Genomic DNA, 25015 nt, shown 5'->3' with positions numbered 1-25015 from the left:
CTACACACAGCACAGGGCCACTTCCCAGTTCTTTCCACCTCACCACATGCTTTACCACTTGCCATCACCTTCGTCTTTCCGATATTCACCTTCAGACCTTTTGTCTCCATACATTCCTTCCACGTGTTCATCTTTTCCTTCAATCCATCCATACTTTCCGCAATCAACACCAGATCATCTGCATACAACAACTCCCACGGTAAACCCTCCTTTACGTTCTGAGCCAGCACCTCCATCACAGCTACAAATAGTAGTGGACTTAGTACCGACCCCTGATGCACTCCCACCTTCACCTCAAACTCACCACTGTTCCCGTCCTTCGTCCTTACAGCTGTGCGCGCTCTTTTGTACATTGCCATCACTACTCTGATCAACCATTCCTCCACTCCTAACTTCCTCAATGCCCATGTCAATACTTTGCGTGGAACCCGATCGAATGCTTTCTCCAGATCAACAAACCCAAGAAACAACTTCTTCCTCTTCTCCATGTACTTCTCCTGCAACTGCCTCACAATGAAAAGCGCGTCTGTCGTTCCTCTTCCTGGCATAAATCCAAACTGCATTTCGTCGATCTTCACTTTCTTCCTTATCCTCCTCTCCAACACCCTTTCCAATACCTTCATTCCATGCTCCAATAACTTTATCGCTCGGTACGAGCCACACTCCAGAGGGTCACCTTTCCCCTTGTATAGAGGGACGAGGGTACTCAGTTCCCAATCCACTGGAATGCGGCCTTCTTTCACCACCAGATTACAGATCTCTGTCATTCTCTTCACACCCCAACTTCCTGCTGCCTTCAACATATCTCCCACAACTCCAGTCGGCCCTCCCCCTTTTCTACCCTTCATTGCTTTTATCGCTTCCTCAACTTCCTTCTCAGTTATCTTCTCTGCCGGTCCTAAAACTGGGTTACTCTCTATGTTGCCATCCCATTCATTCTCTGTATTCAACAGCATTTCCATATATCTTTTCCATCTTCCTTTAATTCCATCTGGGTCGACAACGATTTGTCCCACTTCATCCTTCAAGCAACTCACCCCCATCACATCACACCTCTCTTTCGCTATCTGCTTTGCAATTCTGAATACTGCTTTCTGACCCTCTTCCGAATCCAAGCGTTCTTCGAACATTTTCCTCCATGCCTCCTGCGCCTTTGCTACCTCTTTCTTTGCAGCCTTCCTGGCTGCCTTATAACTTTCATGCTCTGCTGTTTCTGCTCCCGTACCCTTCGCCTTCTGCCACTCCTTGAACTTCTTCCTCTTCTCGTCAATCCTCTTTCCAACTTCATCATCCCACCACCATGTTTCCGAGTGCCTCGGTGGTCCTTTTGTCCATCCACATACCTCACCAACGGCTCCCAACAGACTAGCTTTCATTGACATCCAACCACTTTCAAGCTCAACCACATCATCCTCGACCCTACTCAGCCTCTCTTTTAATGCCTCCCTTACTGTCACCTCTTTCAACCTCCACTCCTTCATTCTCGGTTGGTACTTCACCCGCCGAGCTCTCCTCGCACCTTTCACCCTTACGTCGCAGACAACCAAGTGGTGCTGTGAAACAGCCTCCTCCCCCGGGATCACCTTTGTGTCTCGGAGGTGCCCCCTATCTCGCCTACGCACCATCAGGTAGTCAACGGTTGTCGTCGACCCACCTGACGTGTATGTAACAAGCTTATTATCCTCTTTCTGGAACTGAGTATTACAAATCAACAAATCAGCTCCATCAGCAAACTCCAAAATCCTTTCACCTTCTCCATTTCTCACACCATATCCATAACCCCCATGAACTCCCTCAAAACCATCCATACTCCTTCCCACATGTCCATTTAGGTCTCCTCCTACCACAACAACTTCCTCATCTTTCACGTTTTCCATCAGCTTCTCTATCGCACACCAGAACTTGTCCTTCTCTTCATCGCTTCGACCAACCTGCGGAGCATATCCCGAGATGACGTTCGCCAAGAGCTTTCCAATCATCATTTTCACCATCATCAACCTATCACTCACTCTAGTCACACTCACCACACTGTCTACAAACTCCTCAGAAAACAGGACACCAACACCATTCACACCCTCCGGGCACCCTTGCCACACAAACTTGTATTTCTGTCCCTGCCTACCCTTCACCATTCTCACACCACTTCCCTTCCATCTCGTCTCTTGCACACAACATATGTCCACTCTTCTTCTGACCAATACTTCCACCACTTCTCCTGATCTCCCTGTCATTGTCCCTACATTCCATGTCCCAAACCTCAGAAACCGATCTCCACTTCGGGCTGTACCCTGCCCACATGTAGTTGTAATTGTCATGGTTCTCTTTTTGAGGCAATGTTTTTTTTTTATGGCCGGATGCCCTTCCTGACGCCAACCCTCTTAGTCGCCTCTTACGACACGCAGGGATACGGCGTACCTATTCTTATCCAGGGTACACACTGGGAAACGTTTAAAAACAATATTATTTATCTATTATCAACAATAAAACAAATAAAATAAACTGGTAATTATAAATAAATTATAAAATTTAAAAATTATAAAATAAACAAATAAAATAAAATGAAATAAATAAAAAACAAATAAAACAACAATAAAACAAACAAATCCCTGGTGTTGGGCTAGCGGCTAGGGTGCCAGTTTAGGATCCAAGGATCCTGGGTTTGAATCCCGGTCGATCGCTGAATTAACGCCAGGGGGGTTGACTCAGCCTGTCATACCTTCCGAGGTTGGCTAATTGAGTACCAGTTCACTGGTAATTCCCTGCTTGTCGTAAAAGGCAACAAACAGGGTTGGCGGCAGGAAGGGCATCCGGCCGTAAAACATTGCTTCAAAAAGGGGACCAAAAAACAACAACAACCACGGTCCCCGAAAAGGCCAACCCCCGCTTTGCGGGGAAAAATGGCCTCTAAACGGTGTTTTTTTTTTTGTTTTTTTAATTTTTATTATCAACAATAAAGTAAATTAAACTTTGTGTTATTCCATTCGTTGATGTCCTCATGATTCCGTCTGTGTTTAAATAATGAGTTTGTAATAAGGAGATTGCTAGTTCTGGCATGTTTCACCATACCAAACATTTGATCGTCTGGCATCCCACCTTCATCTCCAAATTCTCTGCTTATGGCATCCAAGGACCTCCTCCTCTCAAGGATCACTGATTTCCTCCGCTCCCATAATCAGCATGTAACTCTTCATGGGATCCTTTAATCTCCTCTCCCTGTCAAGGCTGTAGTGCCCCAAGACAGTGTTCTGGACCTAGTTCCAGTCCTAGTAGATCTTCATGAATGATCTCTCTGACTCTTATGGAAAATCCCTTTTATCTATTTCCTGATGACTTCACTCCACACTCTGCTGTGACATCCCTCATCCTTCAGACATGCAGGCTGCAGCCTCTTCCCTCTTTGCAGACCATGATAGAATAAGGAACTGGTCTAACACTTCGAATATGTCTTTCAAGCCCGACAAATCCCACACACTCAATCTGTCTCTCCGAAAGGACCATCTGTCAAAACTTCCCATCGACTTCTGAAACAAGTTAATTGAAAACCTTTGGGCCTCGCCATCTCAGCCATGATCTTTTGTGGGCCAACCATATTTCCAAGGTGGCCTCCAATGCCAGCCGCCGACTGGACACCCTTCATCATGCAAGGTGTTTCCTTGGCCAAATATAACTTTTGACAACCGCCAAGATCTTCATTTGGTGCTTGATGGAGTAATGCTTTCCCCCTTCGGCTGGCGTCCCTGCCTCACATCACGCCATTCTTGATCCCATGGAAAGTGAGGGCCTCAAAATAACTGGGATCCCTTGCGACAAAGCCGAGGGTCTAGGACCGTTACTTTCACATCGCAGACAGCTTGGTGGTCTCTCTCTGTATTCGACCGCCTCCTTTTTGGCCTTGCATCCTCTGCCCTCTCTTGGATTTCCAAAGGGTGCGCATGGTCTGCCAGTAAGCATCTTCTTGTTAAACTCCCAAAATTCCAGGCTCACTGCTCATCTCAACTCATTTGTTCCTCCTTTCTCACCTGAGGAACAAACCTCTCATTCACCATTCCTCTTCCAAAACTCTCAAACTCCAAATGTCTGCACTACCTTGCATTAAAATCACCCTTTAGAAGAGGTAGGTCATGTCATGGCGCTTTACATTTTCCAGCACGGGCTTTAATCTGAGATTTAAAAAAAATTAGTCTTTTATTATTATTCCACGATCACTGATCAGAGGTGTCAGTCCAACGCCATGGCAACAGCGCGAGCGAGGTACCTTTGTGCTCACCTGTGACACCACCATCACGTGACACAATGTTGCTCACTTTGGAAACTCGCGAGATCTTTCTCCAATGAAACAAATTCAATTCGAACCTTCTATCGGTGGAGAATAAATAATAAGCGGAACAAGACAACTGGGAAAAGAATACACGACAACTCGTAACTAAATGATAAATAAACAAGGTATTACCGTTTGCCAAAGGATATTAATTATTAACCTATAATAATTCTTACCTTGGGTCCACCTGCGGAACAACGAGTCAGTCACTCGATTCCGGCTGGACCCCCAGAGCATGTCCAGTAGGTCCCTCCACTCAGCCATGACCCAGCAAACTCACCTAGGCCTACCCGACCCGACCCTGATTTCGTTGGGTCCTCGACAAAGAACCAGTCTCAAGAACCGTCACCTTTATTGTCTTCTCTTTGGCGTCTCAAAATCCCAGTCAAACGGCAGACAGACACAACACTGCTCGAAAAGTATAGTTACAATACCAGCTGCCTTGAGGGCAGATTCTAGTCGTACCAAGGAAAGCTATCATCCCGTGAAGCTGCCCCTGGGGCGTTTGTACAATTCGAAAATAATTCAACTGACTTTTAATACCAACGCTGCGTTCAGTTGTCAGACACCCACTGTACAACTGGCTAAGTTTTCCCGCGTTGTGTATATCTGTGCGATTGTAACGAGATAATTATGGATTTCCAAGGTAATAACTGTTTGTAATTCTGTGACTGGGCCCGGGAATGTGCATTATAAGTTGATGATAATTTTTTTTTTTTAATTGGTGTAATGTGTTTGTTCGGGGGGGTGTGTGTGCTTCTTAATAGTTGATGTGAACTGTGAAGGCCACGATGAGTCAGTCACGGGTTAGCCGTTACTCGCTTTGTATAAAGCTGAGATTTTACCAAAAATGACTATCTCGTTCAAAAGGGGAGTTGGACCACGTGGTCCGCGGACCCTCTTGGCTATCTCGATCTGGGTGGCCCCTCTTGCTTGGTTGATCCTGGAAAGATCTTTTGGGAAGGTGGCCTCTCAAGCCTAGGTTCGATTCCCGCCCGACCCAGCTGTAAACTGTCATCCCCGGCCCCGGGGTGTGTCCCGTTAGCAAGCGGCTTGCTATCGCTTGCCTAGCCAGCCGTTCCGTATCAACGGCTTTGCAAGCGATTAAGGGAGGCGGTAAGCGAGCCGCTTGCTAACGGAACGTACTGACTTACATTAGTAAAGATGTAAGATGGTCGCCGTAGTCGGATTTTAAAAAGGTTGGTGCTATTTCTCCAATTCTAGCGTCACAGAGGACGATATTTAAACGTATAGCTCGTACTTTTATTACCTCCGCCAACGAAGGTGGATGGAGGTTATGTTTTCACCCCTATCTATTTAGTATTTGTCTGTGAACAAGATATCTCAAAAATATGTGGACAGATTTGGACGAAACTTGGTGGACATGTGTGTGTTACAACCTAATACAAGGACGAATCGATTCGATTTTGGTGAAGATCTGAACATGGATTCAGATACGAGAATTATTTAATTTTTAAGCGATTCTTCATCATTGAGAGATCGGGCCACAAGCTATACATAGCACAATATCTCAAAAAGTTGTGGACAGATTTGGACGAAACTTGGTGGACAGGTTGTGTGTGTTAAAAGGACGAATCGATTCGATTTTGGTGAAGATCTGAATATGGATTCGGATACGATAATTATTTAATTTTTAAGCGACTCTTCACCATTGAGAGATCAGGCCAAAAGCAATACATGATATTCGAAAAAGTTGTGGACGAGTTATGACTAAACTTGGGGGGTGAGTAAGTGAGTTGGTTAGGTGACAAGAACAAGCCGATTCGATTTTGGTTCAGGTCTGAATCCAGATCCGGCCTATCACTATCAGTGGGATACCAAACATAAACTGTTCAGCCTGGTGGAGGTATGTACCCTACCGAGTGCCGTACTAGTTGTTACTTCTACTTTGCATCCTAATCCTTACTATAATTCACAGAACGGTGTTTGTGTTTGTACGTTTGTCACGCTATTAATCCTACAGTTCTGGGCCAATTACATCCGCCACCTCCAGGTGGAAGTTGTTATTACAACTACAAGTCCCACCCTTTACAGTTTACAGTACATTGTTCCTGTCCCCACGTTTTCCAGGGCAGTGAGGTAGGTGTTTTGAATTATAAGCATGTTATGTTATTGTTATGTTATTGAATTATTATGAAGCATGTTATTGCTTCTTTCACGTGATGCGGAATTTTTTTCGGGAGCGGTTGAAGCAGCTGTCAGTTGCCTATACACTGCCCAAATAAAGGTATGCGTCAGAAGAATGTGTTGCATGCTTGGAAAAAGGTCGCCCGTAGTGCAGGCACTCTGCTCATTCTTTAAAATCTACAAACATACAAAACCCCCTCCAATCCCTCCCCAAAATGCACACAGTATATTTATAGGTGAGCTTGGCAGGGGGTTCCCTCTTGTGATTCCCAATTTATTAGTCCCCTAGCAAAGGGGACTATAGGTTTGCTCTCTGTCTGTCCGTCCGTCCATCTCTCCGTCACACCGGTGGTTTTGTCCACTTTTTCCATACCCTCTACCATGTTCAACTGAAACTTGGTACATAGCTTTATTATGATATGGTACTGGAAAAGTTTAAGTTTTGGAGCATTTCGCCAATTTTCCACGGAGTTATGGCCTTTTTTGGATTTAGAAAATATCACATATTATACATGGGTCAGTTTTCCAGATTTTCCCCTTACCCTTTAACATGTTAAACTGAAACTTGGTAGGGGACATGTAGTGTAAAGCAATTCTCCCTTTTATTTATCTTTCTTTCCCTCTTCCTCGTACTCTGTAGCCGCTGCTAACACTATCAATTAATTTGGGGAGGTTGTTGTCACGAGGATCGAGTAAAACTGAAAATGACAGCCCAGCAGCATTTCCTCGAGTACTACTATGACATTGTTTACATGGAGACAGCCATGTTGTTAAAGCGGTGCCGAGCACTGTTCTGTTGGAATGCTTGCTTGAGCGCTTGGAATCGAACAAGGCCACTTGCTAACAGAACGCGCCTGGTGTCTGGCAGGCAGGGTGATTCATCAACGTGTGTGCTGTCCCTCGGATGGACGTTAAACCGGCGTCCGGTCTGCCGGCAATAGTTGGTGGACAATAATGACTTGATGGTGTATATTGTCTGGAGAAGGCGAGTTATCTCAGACACTGGCTAAATTCCAAATTCCTGCACTCTCAGTCTCGTATCCTACATCAGAGTGGTGACCTGTCTCGGATTATAATCCAAAACCAAAGAAACTGCTTCAGAATAAGCGATGCCCTGTATAGAGCTGGGAATTTGAAGAGCTGGGAATCAAAGCTAGATTCAGACAGGCTGTGAGCATACCCTGATTAATACTCTTGCTAGTATCGGAAATCCGGCCCTCGCTCTGGGTGGGAGTGCCCCTCACGGCCCACCTTTGGGGGGGGGGGGGGCAATTTAAATTTATGGTGCTTCCACAAAGTTATATGTTTTCTGGGACACACTGTACACCTGAAAATTATTTTTGGGACATACTGTAATCATATATTACCTTGCTGGACCATACTGTACCATTTTTGTGATGAAAATGATGCCAAGTGATCAATTTTGAAGTTTTAGTTAGACATGTGTGTGTACACATGCGTGCACGTACATATGTATGTATGTATTTATCCATACATATCTAAACGCATTTGCTCCATTATATGAAGATTGTACTAACTTTAGGCCGTGCAAATACCTAATTTTAATACCAAACCAGGTCCAGAAATTTATGGTATTGGTGTTCTTCGTGGAAGGAAAAAAAAAAAAAAGAAGGTAAACCTGACTTTGATTGCACAATTGATATAATATATAAAATATGACTTTACCCATCCATGAATCTCAATGACAGTGGTTTGGCTCTGAAATTATGCAATAAGCAGTTTTGTATGAGATGCTGAATTTGAAGGAATTACAACCCCTACATGTGCAAACAATAAAAATAGGACCATGGGTCCTGAAGCTCACCTGGATCAGGAGCAACAGTCACTCAAAAACCCCCCACAGTCCCCTCAGATCCTGATATTTTAATACCGTAAACAAACTTTGGTACGTCATGGGCGATGAAGGTTGTGATCGAGTTTCATTGAAATTGTGTATGTGTAGTTTTGGAGAAGAGAGCAAATACCTAATTTGGGGGGTCAAAAACACCCCATAGTTCCCCCTAATGAGCGCATATTTTGATGCGGTAAATAGTCATTCGGCATCATATATGAAGCTTGTGGTCAGGTTTCATAAAAATCGTCTTTGTAGTTTCAGAAAGAGCACATACTTATTTTGGGGAGTCAAACACCTTCCTCCGCCCCCCATAACTCCCCTCAATGAGCGCAGACTTTGATGCGGTAAATAGTAATTCGGCATCATATACGAAGCTTGTGGTCAGGTTTCATAAAAATCGTCTTTGTAGTTTCAGAGAAGAGACCACATACTTATTTTGGGGAGTCAAACACCTTCCTTCGACCCCCGTAACTCCCCTCAATGAGCGCAGATTTTGATGTGGTAAATACACCTTCAATAGGCATCAGATATGAAGCTTGTAGCCAAGTTTCATCAAAATTGTGTGTTTGGTTCAAGAGATAATGACTGAAGTAATTACAGACTCATTCACTCACTCACTCACTCACTCACACACTGACTTACCTACGGACACTGCTCATTCGCATAAGCTCACCGGACTAAAGTCCAGTTGAGCTCATAATTGAAACACCCTGCGACCCATGCCTACAGAAAACGGACTTTTGGAACGCTGGTTACATTCTCCATGCAATAATCATGTGACTTTGTTTAAAAATTCTTCATGTGGAGGTGCTCCTATGTTGAAAGTTTTGTGGCAATCGTTCTGAAAGCGGTTGTGGCGAAAACAAATTTAAATGCGAATAAAGGTAAAAAAAGTGAGGGCCTTGGCCAACTTTCCACAACATGGTCAAGGATGGTTGATTGGTTGTGGATACATATACTGTATATTACTAGTACTGTGTTAAAAAAACAACACCGGCATCTGCTTCCCACAAACACCTATAGGTGAAACCTCAAGACTACAAGACGAACTAGAACGGCACTCGGAAGAGTGCATGCCACTGCTAGGCTGAACAGTTTACGTTTTGTATCGCACTGATAGGCCGGATCTGGACCCGGGCCTGAACCAAAATCGAATCGGCTTTCTCTTGTCATCTCACCAACTCATACGCCTAGTTTTGTCATAATCCAGCCAAAACGTTTTATAACATCATGCTGTATGTCATTTTTGGCCCCATTTCTCAATGGTGAATAATCACTTTAAAAAATTCTCGGATCAGGATCTTCATGAAAATCTAATCAATTCTTCCTTGTCCCACTCCCAACCTGTCCACCAAGTTTCATCCAAATCGGCCCACAACTTTTTGAGATATATGTTGGCAGACAAAAAGCCAGTGGCGAATTTTTTTTGGTTTTTACCTTCGCCCACCTTTTGGTGGCGGAGTTAAAAAATGGGAGTAACATATGTAGTTCTAAAAATATATTCCAACTCATTTGTCATAGTACATCTTACTCTATTCAACCGGTCTCAAAATAACGATGACACTACAGTGAATAAAAGTATTCAAGTACAGGACACTGACTCCGACACATATTTGGCACAACAGCTTCTTTTTTTTCTTCTTCCAATGAAATGTATGGAAATATTCCCCGCTTCAAATATTCCATGCACAAAGGAATGGGCGATCGCTCCCTATGCCTCAACCGACTCTTCCAAGTCAGCCTTTGAAATACATCCAGAAAGTCTTGCAACCAAATTACAAAGGAAAAGTAGATGCTGGTATTAAGTCTGTTTTAATTTGGTCTCTTGCATCCATTGGTTTACTTGTATTGTCATAATTGGTGAAACGAGGCACAATGTGTTTTGTATCTTTTTACCTCTATTTGGTTTGTGCAGGAGCAGAGCCAATGACCCTGGGGTCTCCAACGTCTCCAAAAGCATGTGGAACACAGTTCCTCCCAGGCTTCCTGCTGGGAGACCCACCGACTCCTTCCGCTGCCCAACAACGACCTTTCTCTAATGCTATGACAGCAATGGAGGTTCGATCGCCCTTGGCAAAAGGTCCGTCGAGTAAATGCTCCCAGAATCGGCCCATGTTCACTCATGTTCTTGTTTCTCTTAGGAATTTGTTCCTCGTATTTATGCTCTCGCCTATTGCTCTTTACCCTTCAATGAGGTTGTAATCACGCGTAATAAAGCAAATTGCTCTTCGTCTTTGTGCAACAGGTAGAACTCCTCCACAGCCTGTGCTTCCTGTGGCGAAAGATAAAAGTGGAGCTCCCCCTGTCCGCGGCTTGTACGACGACCTGGCGTCATCTCCGGCCACACAGTCTCCTTTCACTCCGCGGCAGCGAGTAGGAATGGCAAATGGGTTTCTGGGCAAGTTTGGATGTTAGATGTCTCAAAATGTATTTCGGTTGTGATTTTGTTGTTTCTTAAATTTCTTGATAATGGCAGCACAAGATGGTTTGAATCTGTGAGTTTATTTGGGGTTTGTGGGATAATCGTTACACCTGTACCACTGCCATCACTACATGCTACTCTTATTTTCCTGCAGCTGCCACTTCACTCTCCACTGTCCAGCAATTTGCCCTGCACACCTTGCTCCGGTACGGCCACCTCCCCACATATGAGTTGATGATCGGATATAATATTTTTCAGTTTATTTTTCCTGTAAAAGTTGCTATTTCGTCATTCTTTAGGCACATTTAGTACAAGCGTGTTGAGTTCCAGTACTGAAGTGACACCACGTCCTCGCAAAACGTCGCCAGCTCAAGCAGATCCTTTTTACCGTCAAGGTGAATCTCTCAGCTCAGAAGATGTGCTCAACCAGACTTGGATCACCATTTTTGGGTATGGCCTATACTGCATCCTCAGCGCATTTGGCTTGATCTCTCCTTCACATTTGTGGTTGTGTGCCCTGGGTTCCTAGGTCAGTGGTTTGGTGCAAAAATTTGTTTGCTGGGTTAAGGTGAACACACCTGAGTCTCAACCATTATCAGTGGATAGGTATTTTGCTTTGCTCTTTCCGTTTAGTAGTTTTGATTTCTGGTGGGTTTTTACCTCTGCCATTGAAGGTTTTCATCCCTGTCTGTCTGTGAGCAAGATGTCTTAAAAAGTTGTACACTAATCCGGATTAAACTTGGTGTACAGGTTATATGTGTGACAAGAACGAATTGATTCGATTTTGGTGATGATCTGCATCCAGATACCATAGTTTTAATTTTAATTTTTAAATTATTTTTCACTATTGAGAGATGGGGCCATAAACGATATATAGCACGATATTTAAAAACGTTGTGGATGGGTTATGACAATACTTGGATGAGTTGGGTATTTGACAAGATTAAGCCAATTAGATTTTGGTCCGGTGCAGATCCAGCTTATCGGTGGGATCCAAAACTAGACCTCGGTCTGCCAGAGAGAGGTATGTGCTCTATAAGTCCACCAAGTTTCATCTGAATCTGTCAATAACTTTTTGAGATATCCTGCTCATAGAGAGACAGACAAACACGAGTTAAAATATAACCTCCATCCACCCGAGGTGGTGGAGGTTTTCAAGCAAAACCCAGTGTTTGGTCGAGAGTATTTTCCATTTGTAGAACTTGAATAAAATAATAGTTCCATTGCATCTGATTGACCGTTTATGAAAGGGAATGATATTAAGACGTGCAATAAAAAAATCGAAAATTTGATTGTTTCAATCCAAAGTTATAAGGAATCTATATTGTATAGCAGGAGTGTCTGTCCATCCTCGAAATTACTACCTCGGTTTTGGGACTAAACCCGCCAAAACTTCTACATAACCTTTTGGGTTCCCAGCTGTTGGCCTAACGTGGGCAAGGGGGTTTCATAAATTCCTTAATACAATGATTAATTTGATTTTCGATCCGTACGAAACTGCCCCTGATCCGCCGACAACATCAGTATGGTGTTTAACGTCGTTTACCTCACTAGTGTCTGTAACAATGTATTTTGTTTTATTAATGTTATGGTATTCATTACCTCCACCACCAAAGGTGGACGAGGTTATGTTTTCACCCCTGTCTGTCTGTTTGTCCGTTTGTCTGTCCTTTTGTGAACAAAATATCTCAAAAAGTTGTGGACGGATTCGGACGAAATTTGTTGGACCGCTTGGGTGTATGACAAGGACGATTCAATTCAATTTTGGTGAAGATCTGAATATGGATTCGGATATGAGAATTATTTAATTTATTAAGTGATTCTTCACCGTTGGGAGATGGGGCCAAAAACAATACATAGCAGGATATCTCCGTCGTTATGGACGAATTTGGACGAAACCTGTTGGACAGGTTGTGTGGGTGACGAGGAAGAATTTTGGTGAAGATTCGGATCCGGATCCAGCTAGTATAATTTTTTAAGTGATTCTTCACCATTGAGTGATATGGCCAACCAGGCAGAGGTATGCTTTCTACTGAGTGCCGTTCTAGTTTGTGATTGGAATGATGCTGTTTGGAATGAAAATATAAAGATATTGAGTTTAAAGCAGCATGAGGAAATTATGTGAGGGTTTCCATCCGTGACATTCACGGATTCCACATTTGCTGTTTCGCCATCGACACCATCGAAATATTACCCACATTACTTCTGGTGGGGTCAGCTGCAGGGAGGTTTTTTTTGCCCAAGTCATTCACGAACCGGCTGTCCATGCGTGACGTTCGATTGGAGGTGTCACAGGAATGTGGAATTTATTGGTTCAGGTTTGGATTTATGCCAGGAAGAGGAACGACAGCCATGCTTTTTATTGTAAGGCAGTTGCAAGAGAAGTACATGGAGAAGAGGAAGAAGTTGTCTCTTGGGTTTGTTGATCTGGAGAAAGCTTTCGATAGGGTTCCACATGAAGTAGTGACATGGGCATTGAGGAAGTTAGGAGTGGAGGAATGGTTGATCAGAGTAGTGATGGAAATGTACGAAAGAGCGCGCACAGCTGTAAGGACGAAGGATGGGAACAGTGGTGGGTTTTAGGTGAAAGTGGGACCACATCAGGGGTCGGTACTAAGTCCACAACTATTTGTAGCCGTGATGGAGGTGCTGGCTCGGAACGTAAAGGAGGGTTTACCGTGGGAGTTGTTGTATGCAGATGATCTGGTGTTGATTGCAGAAAGTATGGATGGACTGAAGTAGAAGATGAACAAGTGGAAGCAATGTATGGAGACAAAAGGTCTGAAGGTGAATATCGGAAAGACGAAGGTGATGGCAAGTGGTAAAGCATGTGGTGAGGTGGAAAGAACTGGGAAGTGGCCGTGTGCTGTGTGCAGGAAGGGTGCCGGAGTGAACTCCATTCAATGTACAATGTGCGCTGAGTGGATTCATCAAAAATGTAGTGGTTTGAGAGGACCATTAACCAGTGTGGCAGCTACATTCAAGTGTAAGGTGTGCACAGAGGGAGCTGCAGATGGAGGAAATGTTGAGTTGGATCTTGGAGATGGCGTGAAGCTGGAAGGTGTGAAAACATTGTGCTACCTAGGAGACATGCTGAATGGAGAAGGTGGATCAGACTCAGCAACGGTTGCTTGAGTGAGATGTGCATGGAAGAAGTTTCGGGAACTAAGTGGCATGCTGACGAGGAGCGGAGTGTCGTTGAAGCTGAAGGGAAAGGTGTATGCTGCATGTGTGAGAAGTGTTATGATTTATGGGAGTGAGACATGGGTAATGAACGTAGAGCAGCAACGAAGGCTGGAAAGGGTGGAAATGCGAATGGTTTGGATGTGTGGAGTATCGTTTAGAGAAAGGAAGACAAATGATGAATTGTGAAAGATGATGGGAATAGAGCCTTTGATGGATGCTGTGAAGAGTACCTGTCCCCTGTACCTGTCCCCCCTTGGTCACTTAATCCGCCGTCAAGGTCTCCAATTCCACTGCTTCGCCGATGACATCCAGCTTTTCATCTCCACCAAGGCAATCTCCACCGCCACCCACTCTATCCTGACAAACTACATCACTGAAATAAAATCCTGGCTTCAAATCAACTTCCTCAAACTTAACTATGATAAATCTGAAATAATCATCATTGGCCCAAAAACGCTCACCAAATCCACCCATAACTTCGCCCTCAACATTGACGGTTTCCCAGTATCCACCTCCCCTCACATCCGGAATCTTGGCATCATCTTTGATCAAACCCTCTCCTTCGACAAATACACTAAACAAATCACCAAGACAGCCCCTCTTTCACCTGAAAAACATCGCCCGTCTCCGTCCATCCCTCTCCTCCACGGCTGCAGAAATCCTCATCCACGCCTTCATCACCTCCCGTCTGGACTACTGCAACAGCCTCCTCTATGGTTCACCCTCAATAATCATCAATAAACTCCAATACATTCAGAACTCTGCTGCCCATCTACTCACCCATTCCCGCACCCGTGACCACATCACCCCCGTCCTTTATAAGCTTCATTGGCTCCCCATCCCCCAGAGAATCCAGTACGAAATCCTCCTCTTGACCTACAAAGCCCTCCATAACCTGGCCCCATCCTACCTGACTGACCTCCTCTCCAGACACACTCCCACCCGCAACCTCCGCTCTGCTGGCGCCAACCTCCTGTCCCCCCCCCCCCACCCCCATCCAGACCAAATTCAGATCCTGGGGGGACAGGGCCTTCTCCATCGCTGTTCCCACCCTCTGGAACTCACTACCTCACACCATCAGAGACTCCTCCTCACTCACCACATTCAAAACATCACTCAAGACCCACCTGTTCAACACTGCATTTAACATTTAACCCACAGCATTTAACCCCTGACTATCTCTTCTCCTTCTCCTTCCTTTTGCTTTGATTATTTACCTATTTATTTTTGTCTTTTTGCACTTGTTTTTTGTACTCTGTCAAAGCGTCTTTGGGCTTCTTGAAAAGCGCTATATAAAATAAATGTATTATTATTATTATTATTATTATTAAGAGGAACAGGTTGAGATGGTTTGGTCATGTGTTGAGGAAGGATGAAAGTGACTGGTTGAGAAGAGTGATGGAAATGAATGTAGAAGGAAGTAGAGGACGGGGAAGACCGAGAAAGACTGGGCTAAAGATGGTGGAAGAAGAAATGCGGGCAAGGGGGTTAACAAGGGGAGATGCAGAAAATAGGGCAAAATGGAGAAGATTGTCCTGGGGACCGCAAAGCTAACCCCCGCTCTAGCAGGGAAAATGGCCTTAAAATGCCTGTTGTTGTTGTTGTTGTTGTTTAGCATTTGCCTTTTCTGCATTATCTGTTTGTATATGGCCTACCCGTGCGTAGCACGGTTATACCTCGTTACCTGTTAATAATGTTCTCACACAGCATTTTACACCGAAGTTTGAGATGAGTATCGGCAAGTATTGAGGCTAAATAAAGCTTTTGAAATAAAGGTCAATGGGTCACAAACTACTATCAGAATACAGTTGAAAAACATAAATGAAGATTGCAGACAGCTTGTGAAACAAAAAGTTTGTTTGAGTCTTAAAGAATAGGGTAGATTCCAAATCGACGTAGAGTTTACGGTGTATGGGTGGCATCTCGTCCCGTCCGTCCGTCCGCAACCATATCTCGGAGATGTATGGACCGATTTTGTTCATACTTGGCACAGACGATCAATGACAGTATACATACACACATTGTTTTGTTTCGCGATGCGATCAAATATGGCCAACTGGCGGCCATTATAGTGCTATGTTGTCTTCTTATTCTTCTTCTTATCTTATTATATATATAAAAGAAAGTTTTTGTTAGTTTATTTGTTTGCATGCACTAATCTCCTGAATGGTGAAAGATAGGAGGAAATCTCTGAAACAAAAAATGTCTGGCCGGGCCCGGGAAGGTTATAGTCTAGGTGGCGAGGCCGGTCGAGGTCGCCTCGGCCGGGCTGGGCCCATTTCGCAATTAAAAGCTGAGCTGAATTATAGTAGTCAATCTTCTACGGCCGCGAGTAAAAGCTGAATTATAGTAGTAAAGTCATTCAAAAAGAACCCGGGCAATGCCGGGTGCATTCAGCTAGTTATATTATAAAAACAACTCTATGTTGGACACACCCTCAACCATTTCTCGGACATGCATTTGCCTATGTTGTTCAAACTTGACACCCAGATAATAAATTATGGCTTATATATGCACGTCATTTTTTTTTTTTCCCGATATCAGATCCAATATGGCCGACTGGCAGCCATTTTGTTACTTAAACGTGTCCCCAACCATTTACTGAACATGCATGGTCCGATTTTGTTCAAAGTTGGCACAAGCACAGTACATGGCAGAATATACGTGTACTTCACTTTATTTTGGGATTGATAAAAGATGGCCGACTGGTAGACTGGCGGGCATTTTAGTTGTAAAAAAAAAACCTGATGTTGAACACGTCAACCATATACCAGACATGCATTTACCGATCTTGTTCAAATATGGCACACAGATAATGAATGATGGCTTACATATTATGCACACCATGTTTTTCCGACATAAGATCCAAGATGTCTGACTGGCAGCCATTTTGTTATTTTAATGTGTCCCCATCCATTTCGCAGATGTGCATGGACCGATTTTCTTCAAACTTGGCACAAAGACAATACATGAGAGTAAACATGGTAGAAGATTTTGTTTTGTAATCCGACCAAATATGGCCGACTGATGGCCTTTAACCCCGTTCAGCAACATTACTCAAACCACGGTGGGGGCAATGACATTTTATGTATTTTTCTTCTTGTTTTCATTTTTATTTTCTTGTGTTTCTAGGTTCCCCCCTGCCTCTGCATCATACATACTCATGCAGTTTGCTCAGTACGGCAATGTTATCCGACATGTGGTACGTTTTCTGCACCGATACTTGTCACGGTAACTATTGTCCCCGTGTGCTCCACTGGTGCTTTCCTGAGTAAATTATTCTCTGCAATATCATGCACCACCTACCCTCTATTCCATATCACCTCCATTGTGATGACACACAATTACAATGAATTCTCTGTGATGGTTGGTTAAACCCTTTAGAATGGGAACAATGCCTCCTGCTGCGATGGCGACTGAAGTTTTATTAGTGCAACGACTTTCCTGGCAAGCATCCTCCACATGGTTAATTGGCAAGCATACATAAATAATAGTATGCATTCTGATGGGTAACTTATCCACATGGAGCCATGTTGTGCAAGCTGTTAATAAATGTAAAGTAATGCTGCAGTGAGTAAACGCTGACATAACTATGGTAAAAGTTCACCAATATTTTGACTCTTCAGGGATGCTTGATAGTTTCACAGCTCGTACCAATTATTGAGCTTTAGATGCTCTCGACAACCTCCGGACAACCTCAGATGACAACCTCCCGACAGAGTTCCTCATGCATTGATACATTGGTCAGTTCTGATGCTTTTGATTACCTAGTTTTCGTCATCTCTGGTGGTTGCATAGCAGTCATATTGCTTTGTGTTGAGCAACTTTTTTCTGTCGTGAAAGATGGTTACATGCATTGTTTTGGATTGCACAGATGGCAAGTGATGGAAACTGGATGCATGTGCAGTATCAGTCAAAACTGCAGGCTCGCAAGGCTCTTGGCAAAGATGGGAAGGTGTTTGGAGACTGTATCATGGTGGGTGTAAAGCCCTGCATCGACAAGGTCTGGTGATATACCCCCCGCCCCCCCCCCACCCCTTTTATTCTTCTCCCACCCAACTCCCTCCCCCCCCCCCCAAACTCCCACCCCCTTTACATACTTTACGCATTGAGGCAATCGTATGGAAAGGTGGGGTGATTGGGTAAAAAAAAAAAAGGTGTGGGGGGGTGGGGGGGGGGAAGAAATATTAAATGCAAAAGAAAGAGGGGGTGTCTGTTTCTCACCACCCCCACCCCATTTTTTAACCTGCATATTAAGTAGATTAGTGCTCTACTAGTGGGGTTGCCCTGGTGTTGGGCTAGCGGCTAGGGTGCCAGCTTAGGATCCAAGGATCCTGGGTTCGAATCCCGGTCGATCGCTGAATTAACGCCAGGGGGGTTGACTCAGCCTGTCATCCTTCCGAGGTCGGCTAATTGAGTACCAGTTCACTGGTAATTCCCTGTGTGTCGTAAAAAGGCGACAAACAGGGTTGGCGACAGGAAGGGCATCCGGCCGTAAAACATTGCTTCAAAAAGGGGACAAAAAAACAACAACAACCACGGTCCACGAAAAAGGCCAACCCACGAAAAACGAAAAAAGGTCACTTCCGTTTCCGGTCTTGCTGGCGAGGGTTCGTTTATTCTCAGCTCTCCATGCTATCCATCGAAATCGAAGTTAAGTAATTGTTCCCATTTGTATTTTCGTTATAACTATTTATTTTATGGTGTATATATTGTCTCCCGACGAAGATTTTCGGTGCAAATATTTCATACCTGTATTGAAAATCGTGTTAATTCGGGTCGTGTTTTGAGGCCTTGTAGTTGTACAGTGAACACTGTACAACCTTGAGGCTTTGTTTTTCTCTCAGCGGTCTGTGTTTTTGTGATCCAATAACTTTCGTTCTCTGTTTTCCCAATCTTTTCACCCCATAGCCCTCTTCCTTGTGTAAATCACAACTCAAAAAAATCCAAAAAAAAAACATTTCCTTCTCTGTTCTCATTCGTTTATTCATTCTTATTCGTTCGTTCCTTCGTTCTTCGACCACGTGTTTCTCCCCCATTTCCCCAGATAGATTGTCAAATTTCAACTCGTTATTTTATCGTCCATGCGTTATTGTTTTGATTATAGTTACTTTTGGTTTGAATTCCCTGTAACTTGTAATTATTTAATCGTGTTCTACTCCTCGTGTGCGGCCTTGTAGTTGTACCCCCGTCGGTGTTTGTTATCTTAATCGTGTTTTGCTTGGCTCTTAGTTTTTTTCCCTTCTACCCCGAACATAATACTCTGTCTAACGTTCTAAATCCCCACCTCCCCACCCCCAAAAACCAAACAAACAAAAAAAAAACCAAAAACATTTATTTTCCTTTCTCCACGTGTACTGTTGACTCATCCTGTATTTTCTGTCCAGGTGTGCTGTTCGCCCCGCCCCCATTAACTCCTTGCCATCCACCGTTTGCCCTTCACGTGACTCGTGGTGGTCCCTCTCGGCTCTCCCCCCGTTGGTATTTTTGTGCACATAAGATTGTTCACGGTTCTGTTTAAATATTATTTAAATATGTATAACCTTTCCCCTTCAGTGTTTTACTCAGTGGTATTTTACAACACGCTGTTTTTCTTCCTATTTAAAAGGCTTTTCTCAATTTCCTCTCCAACTCATTCCACCTCAAAAAAAAGAAATTCAATATCTTATACGTCTCCCTCACTACATGGTCTAAATTCACATTCATTCCATCCCTCCTCCATCATTCTGAACCGGATTGCTAACTTGAAAATCACAACAAACCCAATTTGTTTTCAATGTTCGTCTTTCATTAATCATCCACTTTCTAAACTCCCCTCTTGCCCCTCCCATCCAAATCCCTCCCCTTGCACCTACACTCCTAAACTCCCCCCTTGCCCCGCCACTCTTAAACTCCCCCCCTACCCCTCCACTCCTGAACTCCCCCCTTGCCCTTCCACTCCTGAACTCCCCCCTTGCCCTTCCCCTCCTAAACTCCCCCCTCACTCCTCCCCTTCAAAACTCCCCCCCAACCCCTCCCACTCAAATCTCCCCCCATACCATTCCTCTCCAATTCTCCCTCCTCCCCCCTCCTCCTCAAAGCTGCCTCCTCCCCACTTCGTCTCCCTTCTATCTCATACCTCCACCCCCCCCCCAACCTTCTTCTTTCCTCTGCCCCCCCTCAAACAACCCCTCTCTGTGCCTCATCCCTTCACCTTCAAACCTTTCATCCTCCTCATCCTTCCCTTTCTTGGAACTCTTCTGCAATCGCTGACACACTAACAACTGCTCTCCCTACCTCCCCCTCTCATCCTTCATCTTACCCTACTCCTCCCCTCCCCTGTCCTGTACCCGATGCTCCCCCTCTCTCTTCATTAACGGTATGGACCTCAAACATCCGGGGCCTTCGCTCAAACCTGACTGATCTCTCCATACAGGTTGCTTCTGACAATCCAGACTTGATCTGCTTAACAGAGACTTTCCTCCTTCAAGATGTCTCTGATTCCTTAATATCAATAGTTGGTTGGGTTGCTATCTTTATAAAAAACTCTCTTCCTCACTCGCCCTCCACTGCCCTCTCTCCACCTCACCCCCAGGAATACCTTTGGCTACGGCTTCCCCTTCGCTCCCACCTTTTGTTCATATGTGTGTTGTACCGTCCACCAATCAGCGATGACTCCATCTACATCTCACTGTCTGATAATATGGACCAACTTCTATCTACCCATCCCAACTCTCTCTTCCTCATATGTGGTGATTTCAATTGTCACCATGCCAGTTGGCTGGGTGTGGGTACCTCTCTCACCAGCCATGGCTCTTCAGCAAAGGACTTCTGCGACTCACTGGGACTGACACAATCTGTCAATTTCCCGACCCGGATCTCAGTCAACGGAGCATCTTCTCTTCTGGATTTGGTTATGACAAACTTCCCTGAAAATGTCTGCTGCTCTTCTTCTGCTCCAATCGGCTCATCTGATCATGTGCTTGTCAAAGTGGACATCTCTCTGACCATTCTCAGAGAGCCTCCTCAGCGTCGACGAGTCTGGCATTTCACTCAGGCCAACTGGCACGGTCTTCAAGCAGCCATCAATCATCTGGACTGGTCTCCCATCTCTACCGCCTCTGACATCAACTCATCCTGGGAATTCTTTCAAAGTAAATTGCTCTCTCTCATGCACAGATTTATACCATCTCGTCTTCAGTTGTCATACCCTTCCTCCCGTCCATGGTACACGGAATCTTGTGGTGAGGCTGTTGCCCTGAAACAACTTGCTTTCGTCTCCTGGAAAGCAAATCCAACGGAAGGAAATCTCATTTCCTTTCACAAAGCCCGAAACAAGTGTGTGTCCACCCTCAGGAGAGCCAGGAAACAATATCTCACCATTCTCAAGACCGAACTCTCTTATCTGTCTCCCTCTTCCAAATCCTGGTGGCGTCTGGTCAAATCTGTTTCTGGTGTTTGTTCCCCCTCCATCCCCTCCCTCACCTCAAACGGCTTAACGGCTGACTCCGCACGTGAAAAAGCTGAATGCCTCAACTCTGTGTTTGCCTCTAAATCTTGTGTCCCAAACCCATCCCTCTCTGTACCCACCGTACCCAGTCGTACCCAGCTGCTCCTGGACTCTGTGTCCTTTCCTCCTGACAAGGTGGAAAAGTTTCTGGCAACCCTCGACTCTGATTCTGCAACTGGTCCTGACGGCATCAGCCCACGGGTCCTAAAATCATGTTCTTCTGCACTTTCACTCCCTCTTTCTGTTCTCTTCACCCTCTCTTTTGCTCAAGGTCATCTGCCATCTGCTTGGAAATCAGCCAACATCACCGCTTTGCACAAAAAAGGTGCAAAAACAGATCCCAGCAACTACAGACCAATCAGCCTTCTCCCAATTATCAGCAAAGTCATGGAATCCATCATTGCTTCAGATATTAAATCTTTCCTCTTCTCCAATGGCTTGATCTCTGATCATCAATTTGGTTTCAGACCTGGTCACTCTACTCTGGACATGCTGCTTCTGCTTTCTCAACAATGGATGGAGGTCCTCAACGCCAAACAGGAAATTAGAGCTGTCTCCCTTGACATTTCACGTGCCTTCGATACGGTCTGGCACCCTGCTCTGCTCTCCAAACTCTCCTCCTTTGGTATCCATGGAAATCTCCACGCATGGCTGGCGGACTTCCTCTCTGATCGTAGTCAACGTGTGGCCCTGAATGGGTTTCTCTCATCTCCTCTTCCTGTTCAGGCTGGAGTTCCCCAAGGTAGTGTTCTGGGCCCTGTGCTTTTTCTGGTCTTCATCAATGATCTCTCTGACTCTCTTGAAAATCCTCTCTATCTCTTTGCTGACGACTCTACTCTCTGTCGCTCCATTCCTCATCCCTCAGATCGGCAGTCTGCAGCCTCCTCACTCTCTGCAGACCTGGACAAAATCACAGACTGGTCAAACAAGTGGAACATGTCTTTCAATCCTGACAAATCTCACACTCTTACAATGTCTCTCCGAAAGGACCGACTGGACAACCCTCCCATCCACTTTCTGAATAATCCTCTCCAAGAAGTTCTGTCGCTCAAGCTTTTGGGTCTCACTATCTGCCATGATCTTTCTTGGGAAAACCACATTTCCAAGCTGGCCTCCAAAGCCAGTCGCCGACTGGGCATCCTCCGTCGTGCGAAGTCCTTCCTTGGCACACCTGAGCTCCTCACCACATACAAGGCTTTCATCCGCAGCTCAATGGAATACTGTTCCCCCCTCTGGGCTGGTGCTCCTGCCTCACACCTTGCTCGGCTTCATGCTGTTGAGGCCAAAGCTTTCAGAATCATTGGAATCTCCTGCGATGTAGTCAACGCCGAGGGCCTTTCACTCACTCACCGCAGGCAGGTTGGTGGTCTTTCTGTCTTCTACCGACTCCTCTCCGGCCTTGCTCCCCCAGCTCTCTCTGTGCTCTGGCCCCCCAATATTCCTTCAGGTCGCACAAGATCTGCCTGCAACCCTCTTCTGGTTAAACTGCCAAAGTCTAGGCTCTCTGCTCACCTTCACTCTTTCATTCCCCTTTTCTCCCGCCTCTGGAACAAACTCCCCCACTCCCTTCAATCCCACTCCTCCCTCCAGGTCTTTAAAACAGCTGTTCACCACCATCTCTTATCTTCCCCCATCGAAAACCTTGATCTTTTCTACCCCCGGTAATTCACCCCAGAGTCCTTGCAGTGTTCATATGTTTTAATCCTCTCCCACCTCCCCCCAAGTCCTCCCGATGTCCCTGCTCTCAAATGTTGTGTTTGTGTCCTTCCCCCTCTCTTTTGTGTCCTTCCCCCTCTCTCCCCATCTTGTCTACCGCTCCCCTTGTTTTTTGTGTTTTGTGTGTCGGTTTGTCTTTTTGTGTGATTAATGTTAGCTCTTTCACGAGCCTCGATCTTGTATACAAAAAAACAAAAAAACAAAAAAAAATCTCTTCCTGGTTACTCCCTCCTCCGGTATGATAGACCTGAGCCTCGGCCTGGTGGTGGGGTGGCTATCTTTATCAAAAACTCTCTTCCTCACTCTCCTTGCACTGCCCTCTCTCCTCCTCACCCCCAGGAGTACCTCTGGCTACGGCTTCCTCTCCGCTCCCACCTTTTGTTCATATGTGTTCTGTACCGTCCCCCAAACAGTGATGACTCCATCTACATTTCACTGTCTGACAACATGGACCAACTTCTATCCACTCATCCCAACTCTCTCTTCCTCATATGTGGTGACTTCAATTGTCATCATGCCACCTGGTTGGGTGTGGGTTCCTCTCTCACCAGTCATGGCACCTCAGCAAAGGACTTCTGTGACTCACTGGGATTGACACAATCTGTCAATTTCCCGACCCGGATCTCAGCCAATGGAGTATCTTCTCTTCTAGACTTGGTTATGACTAACTTCCCTGCTAATGTCTGCTGCTCTTCTTCTGCTCCAATCGGTTCTTCTGATCATGTGCTTGTCAAAGTGGACATCTCTCTGGCCATTCTCAGAGAGCCTCCTCAGCGTCGGCGAGTCTGGCATTTCACTCAGGCCGACTGGGACTGTCTTCAAGCAGCCATCAATCGTCTGGATTGGTCTCCCATCTCCACTGCCTCTGACATCAATTCTTCCTGGGAATTCTTCCAAAGCAAACTGATCTCTCTCATGCACAGATTTATCCCATCTCGCCTTCAGTTGTCTTACCCTTCCTCCCGTCCATGGTACACTGAATCTTGTGGTGAGGCAGTTGCCCTGAAACAACGTGCCTTTGCCTCTTGGAAGGCTAATCCAACTGAAGGAAATCTCAGTTCCTTCCACCAAGCTCGGAACAAGTGTGTGTCTACCCTCAGGAGTGCCAGGAAGCACTATCTCTCCTCACTCAAGAATGAACTCTCAAACCTGTCTCCTTCCTCCAAATCCTGGTGGCGTCTGGTCAAATCCGTTTCTGGTGTTTGTTCCCCCTCCATCCCCTCCCTTACCTCAAATGGCCACACAGTTGACATCGCACGTGACAAAGCCGAATGCCTCAACTCTGTGTTTGCCTCAAAATCCTTAGTCCCAAACCCATCTCTCTCTGTTCCCACCTTTCCCAGTCGAACCAAACTGCTCCTGGACTCTGTGACCTTCTCTCCTGACAAGGTGGAGGAGTTTTTGTCAAACCTCGACTCTGATTCTGCAACTGGACCAGATGGCATCAGCCCACGGGTCCTAAAATCCTGCTCTGCCACTCTATCTCACCCTCTCTCTGTTCTTTTCACCCTATCCTTTGCTCAAGGTCATCTGCCAGCATCCTGGAAATCAGCAAACATTACCGCTTTACACAAAAAAGGTGCAAAAACAGATCCTTGCAACTACAGACCAATCAGCCTGCTCCCAATTATCAGCAAAGTCATGGAATCCATCATTGCTTCGGATATGAAATCTTTCCTCTTCTCCAATGGCTTGATCTCTGATCATCAATTTGGTTTCAGACCAGGTCACTCTACTCTGGACATGCTGCTTCTGCTGTCTCAACAATGGATGGAGGTCCTCAATGCCAAACAGGAAATCAGAGCTGTCTCCCTTGACATATCACGTGCCTTCGATACGGTCTGGCACCCAGCTCTGCTCACCAAACTCTCCTCCTATGGT

The 25015-nt window shown here is 45.2% G+C and overlaps 2 protein-coding genes across 5 annotated transcripts in view; one reads left to right on the top strand and one right to left on the bottom strand.

The window, feature by feature from the left end:
- The window catches only part of MINDY3 (MINDY lysine 48 deubiquitinase 3), a 140417-nt gene extending 135636 nt beyond the window's left edge, over positions 1 to 4781 (bottom strand). Inside the window, exon 1 of the mRNA XM_068126614.2 lies at positions 4495 to 4781. Coding sequence (XP_067982715.1) covers positions 4495 to 4582 — 88 coding nt within the window. The 5' untranslated portion in view covers positions 4583 to 4781. The remainder of the gene's footprint in view (positions 1 to 4494) is intronic.
- A 59-nt stretch (positions 4782 to 4840) lies between these two features.
- Positions 4841 to 25015, top strand: part of NUP35 (nucleoporin 35) — a 68694-nt gene continuing 48519 nt past the window's right edge. For 2 of the 4 annotated variants that reach the window (XM_068126616.2, XM_068126615.2), the window contains exons 1-7: positions 4841 to 4964; positions 10237 to 10401; positions 10567 to 10694; positions 10898 to 10949; positions 11043 to 11193; positions 17062 to 17131; positions 17804 to 17932. In XM_068126616.2, the coding sequence (XP_067982717.2) occupies positions 4952 to 4964; positions 10237 to 10401; positions 10567 to 10694; positions 10898 to 10949; positions 11043 to 11193; positions 17062 to 17131; positions 17804 to 17932 (708 nt within the window). In that variant the 5' untranslated portion in view covers positions 4841 to 4951. Of the gene's footprint in view, positions 4965 to 5431; positions 5518 to 10236; positions 10402 to 10566; positions 10695 to 10897; positions 10950 to 11042; positions 11194 to 17061; positions 17132 to 17803; positions 17933 to 25015 lie in introns of those variants that run through there. The other 2 variants (XM_078785839.1, XM_068126618.2) reach the window with 1 other exon arrangement.

Source organism: Myxine glutinosa, chromosome 10, assembly GCF_964187855.1.
Source record: "Myxine glutinosa chromosome 10, kmMyxGlut1.1, whole genome shotgun sequence".
NCBI classification, from domain to species: domain Eukaryota; kingdom Metazoa; phylum Chordata; class Myxini; order Myxiniformes; family Myxinidae; genus Myxine; species Myxine glutinosa.
Note: the sequence above shows the minus strand (reverse complement) of the source record. Positions and strands in the feature narration are given on the sequence as shown.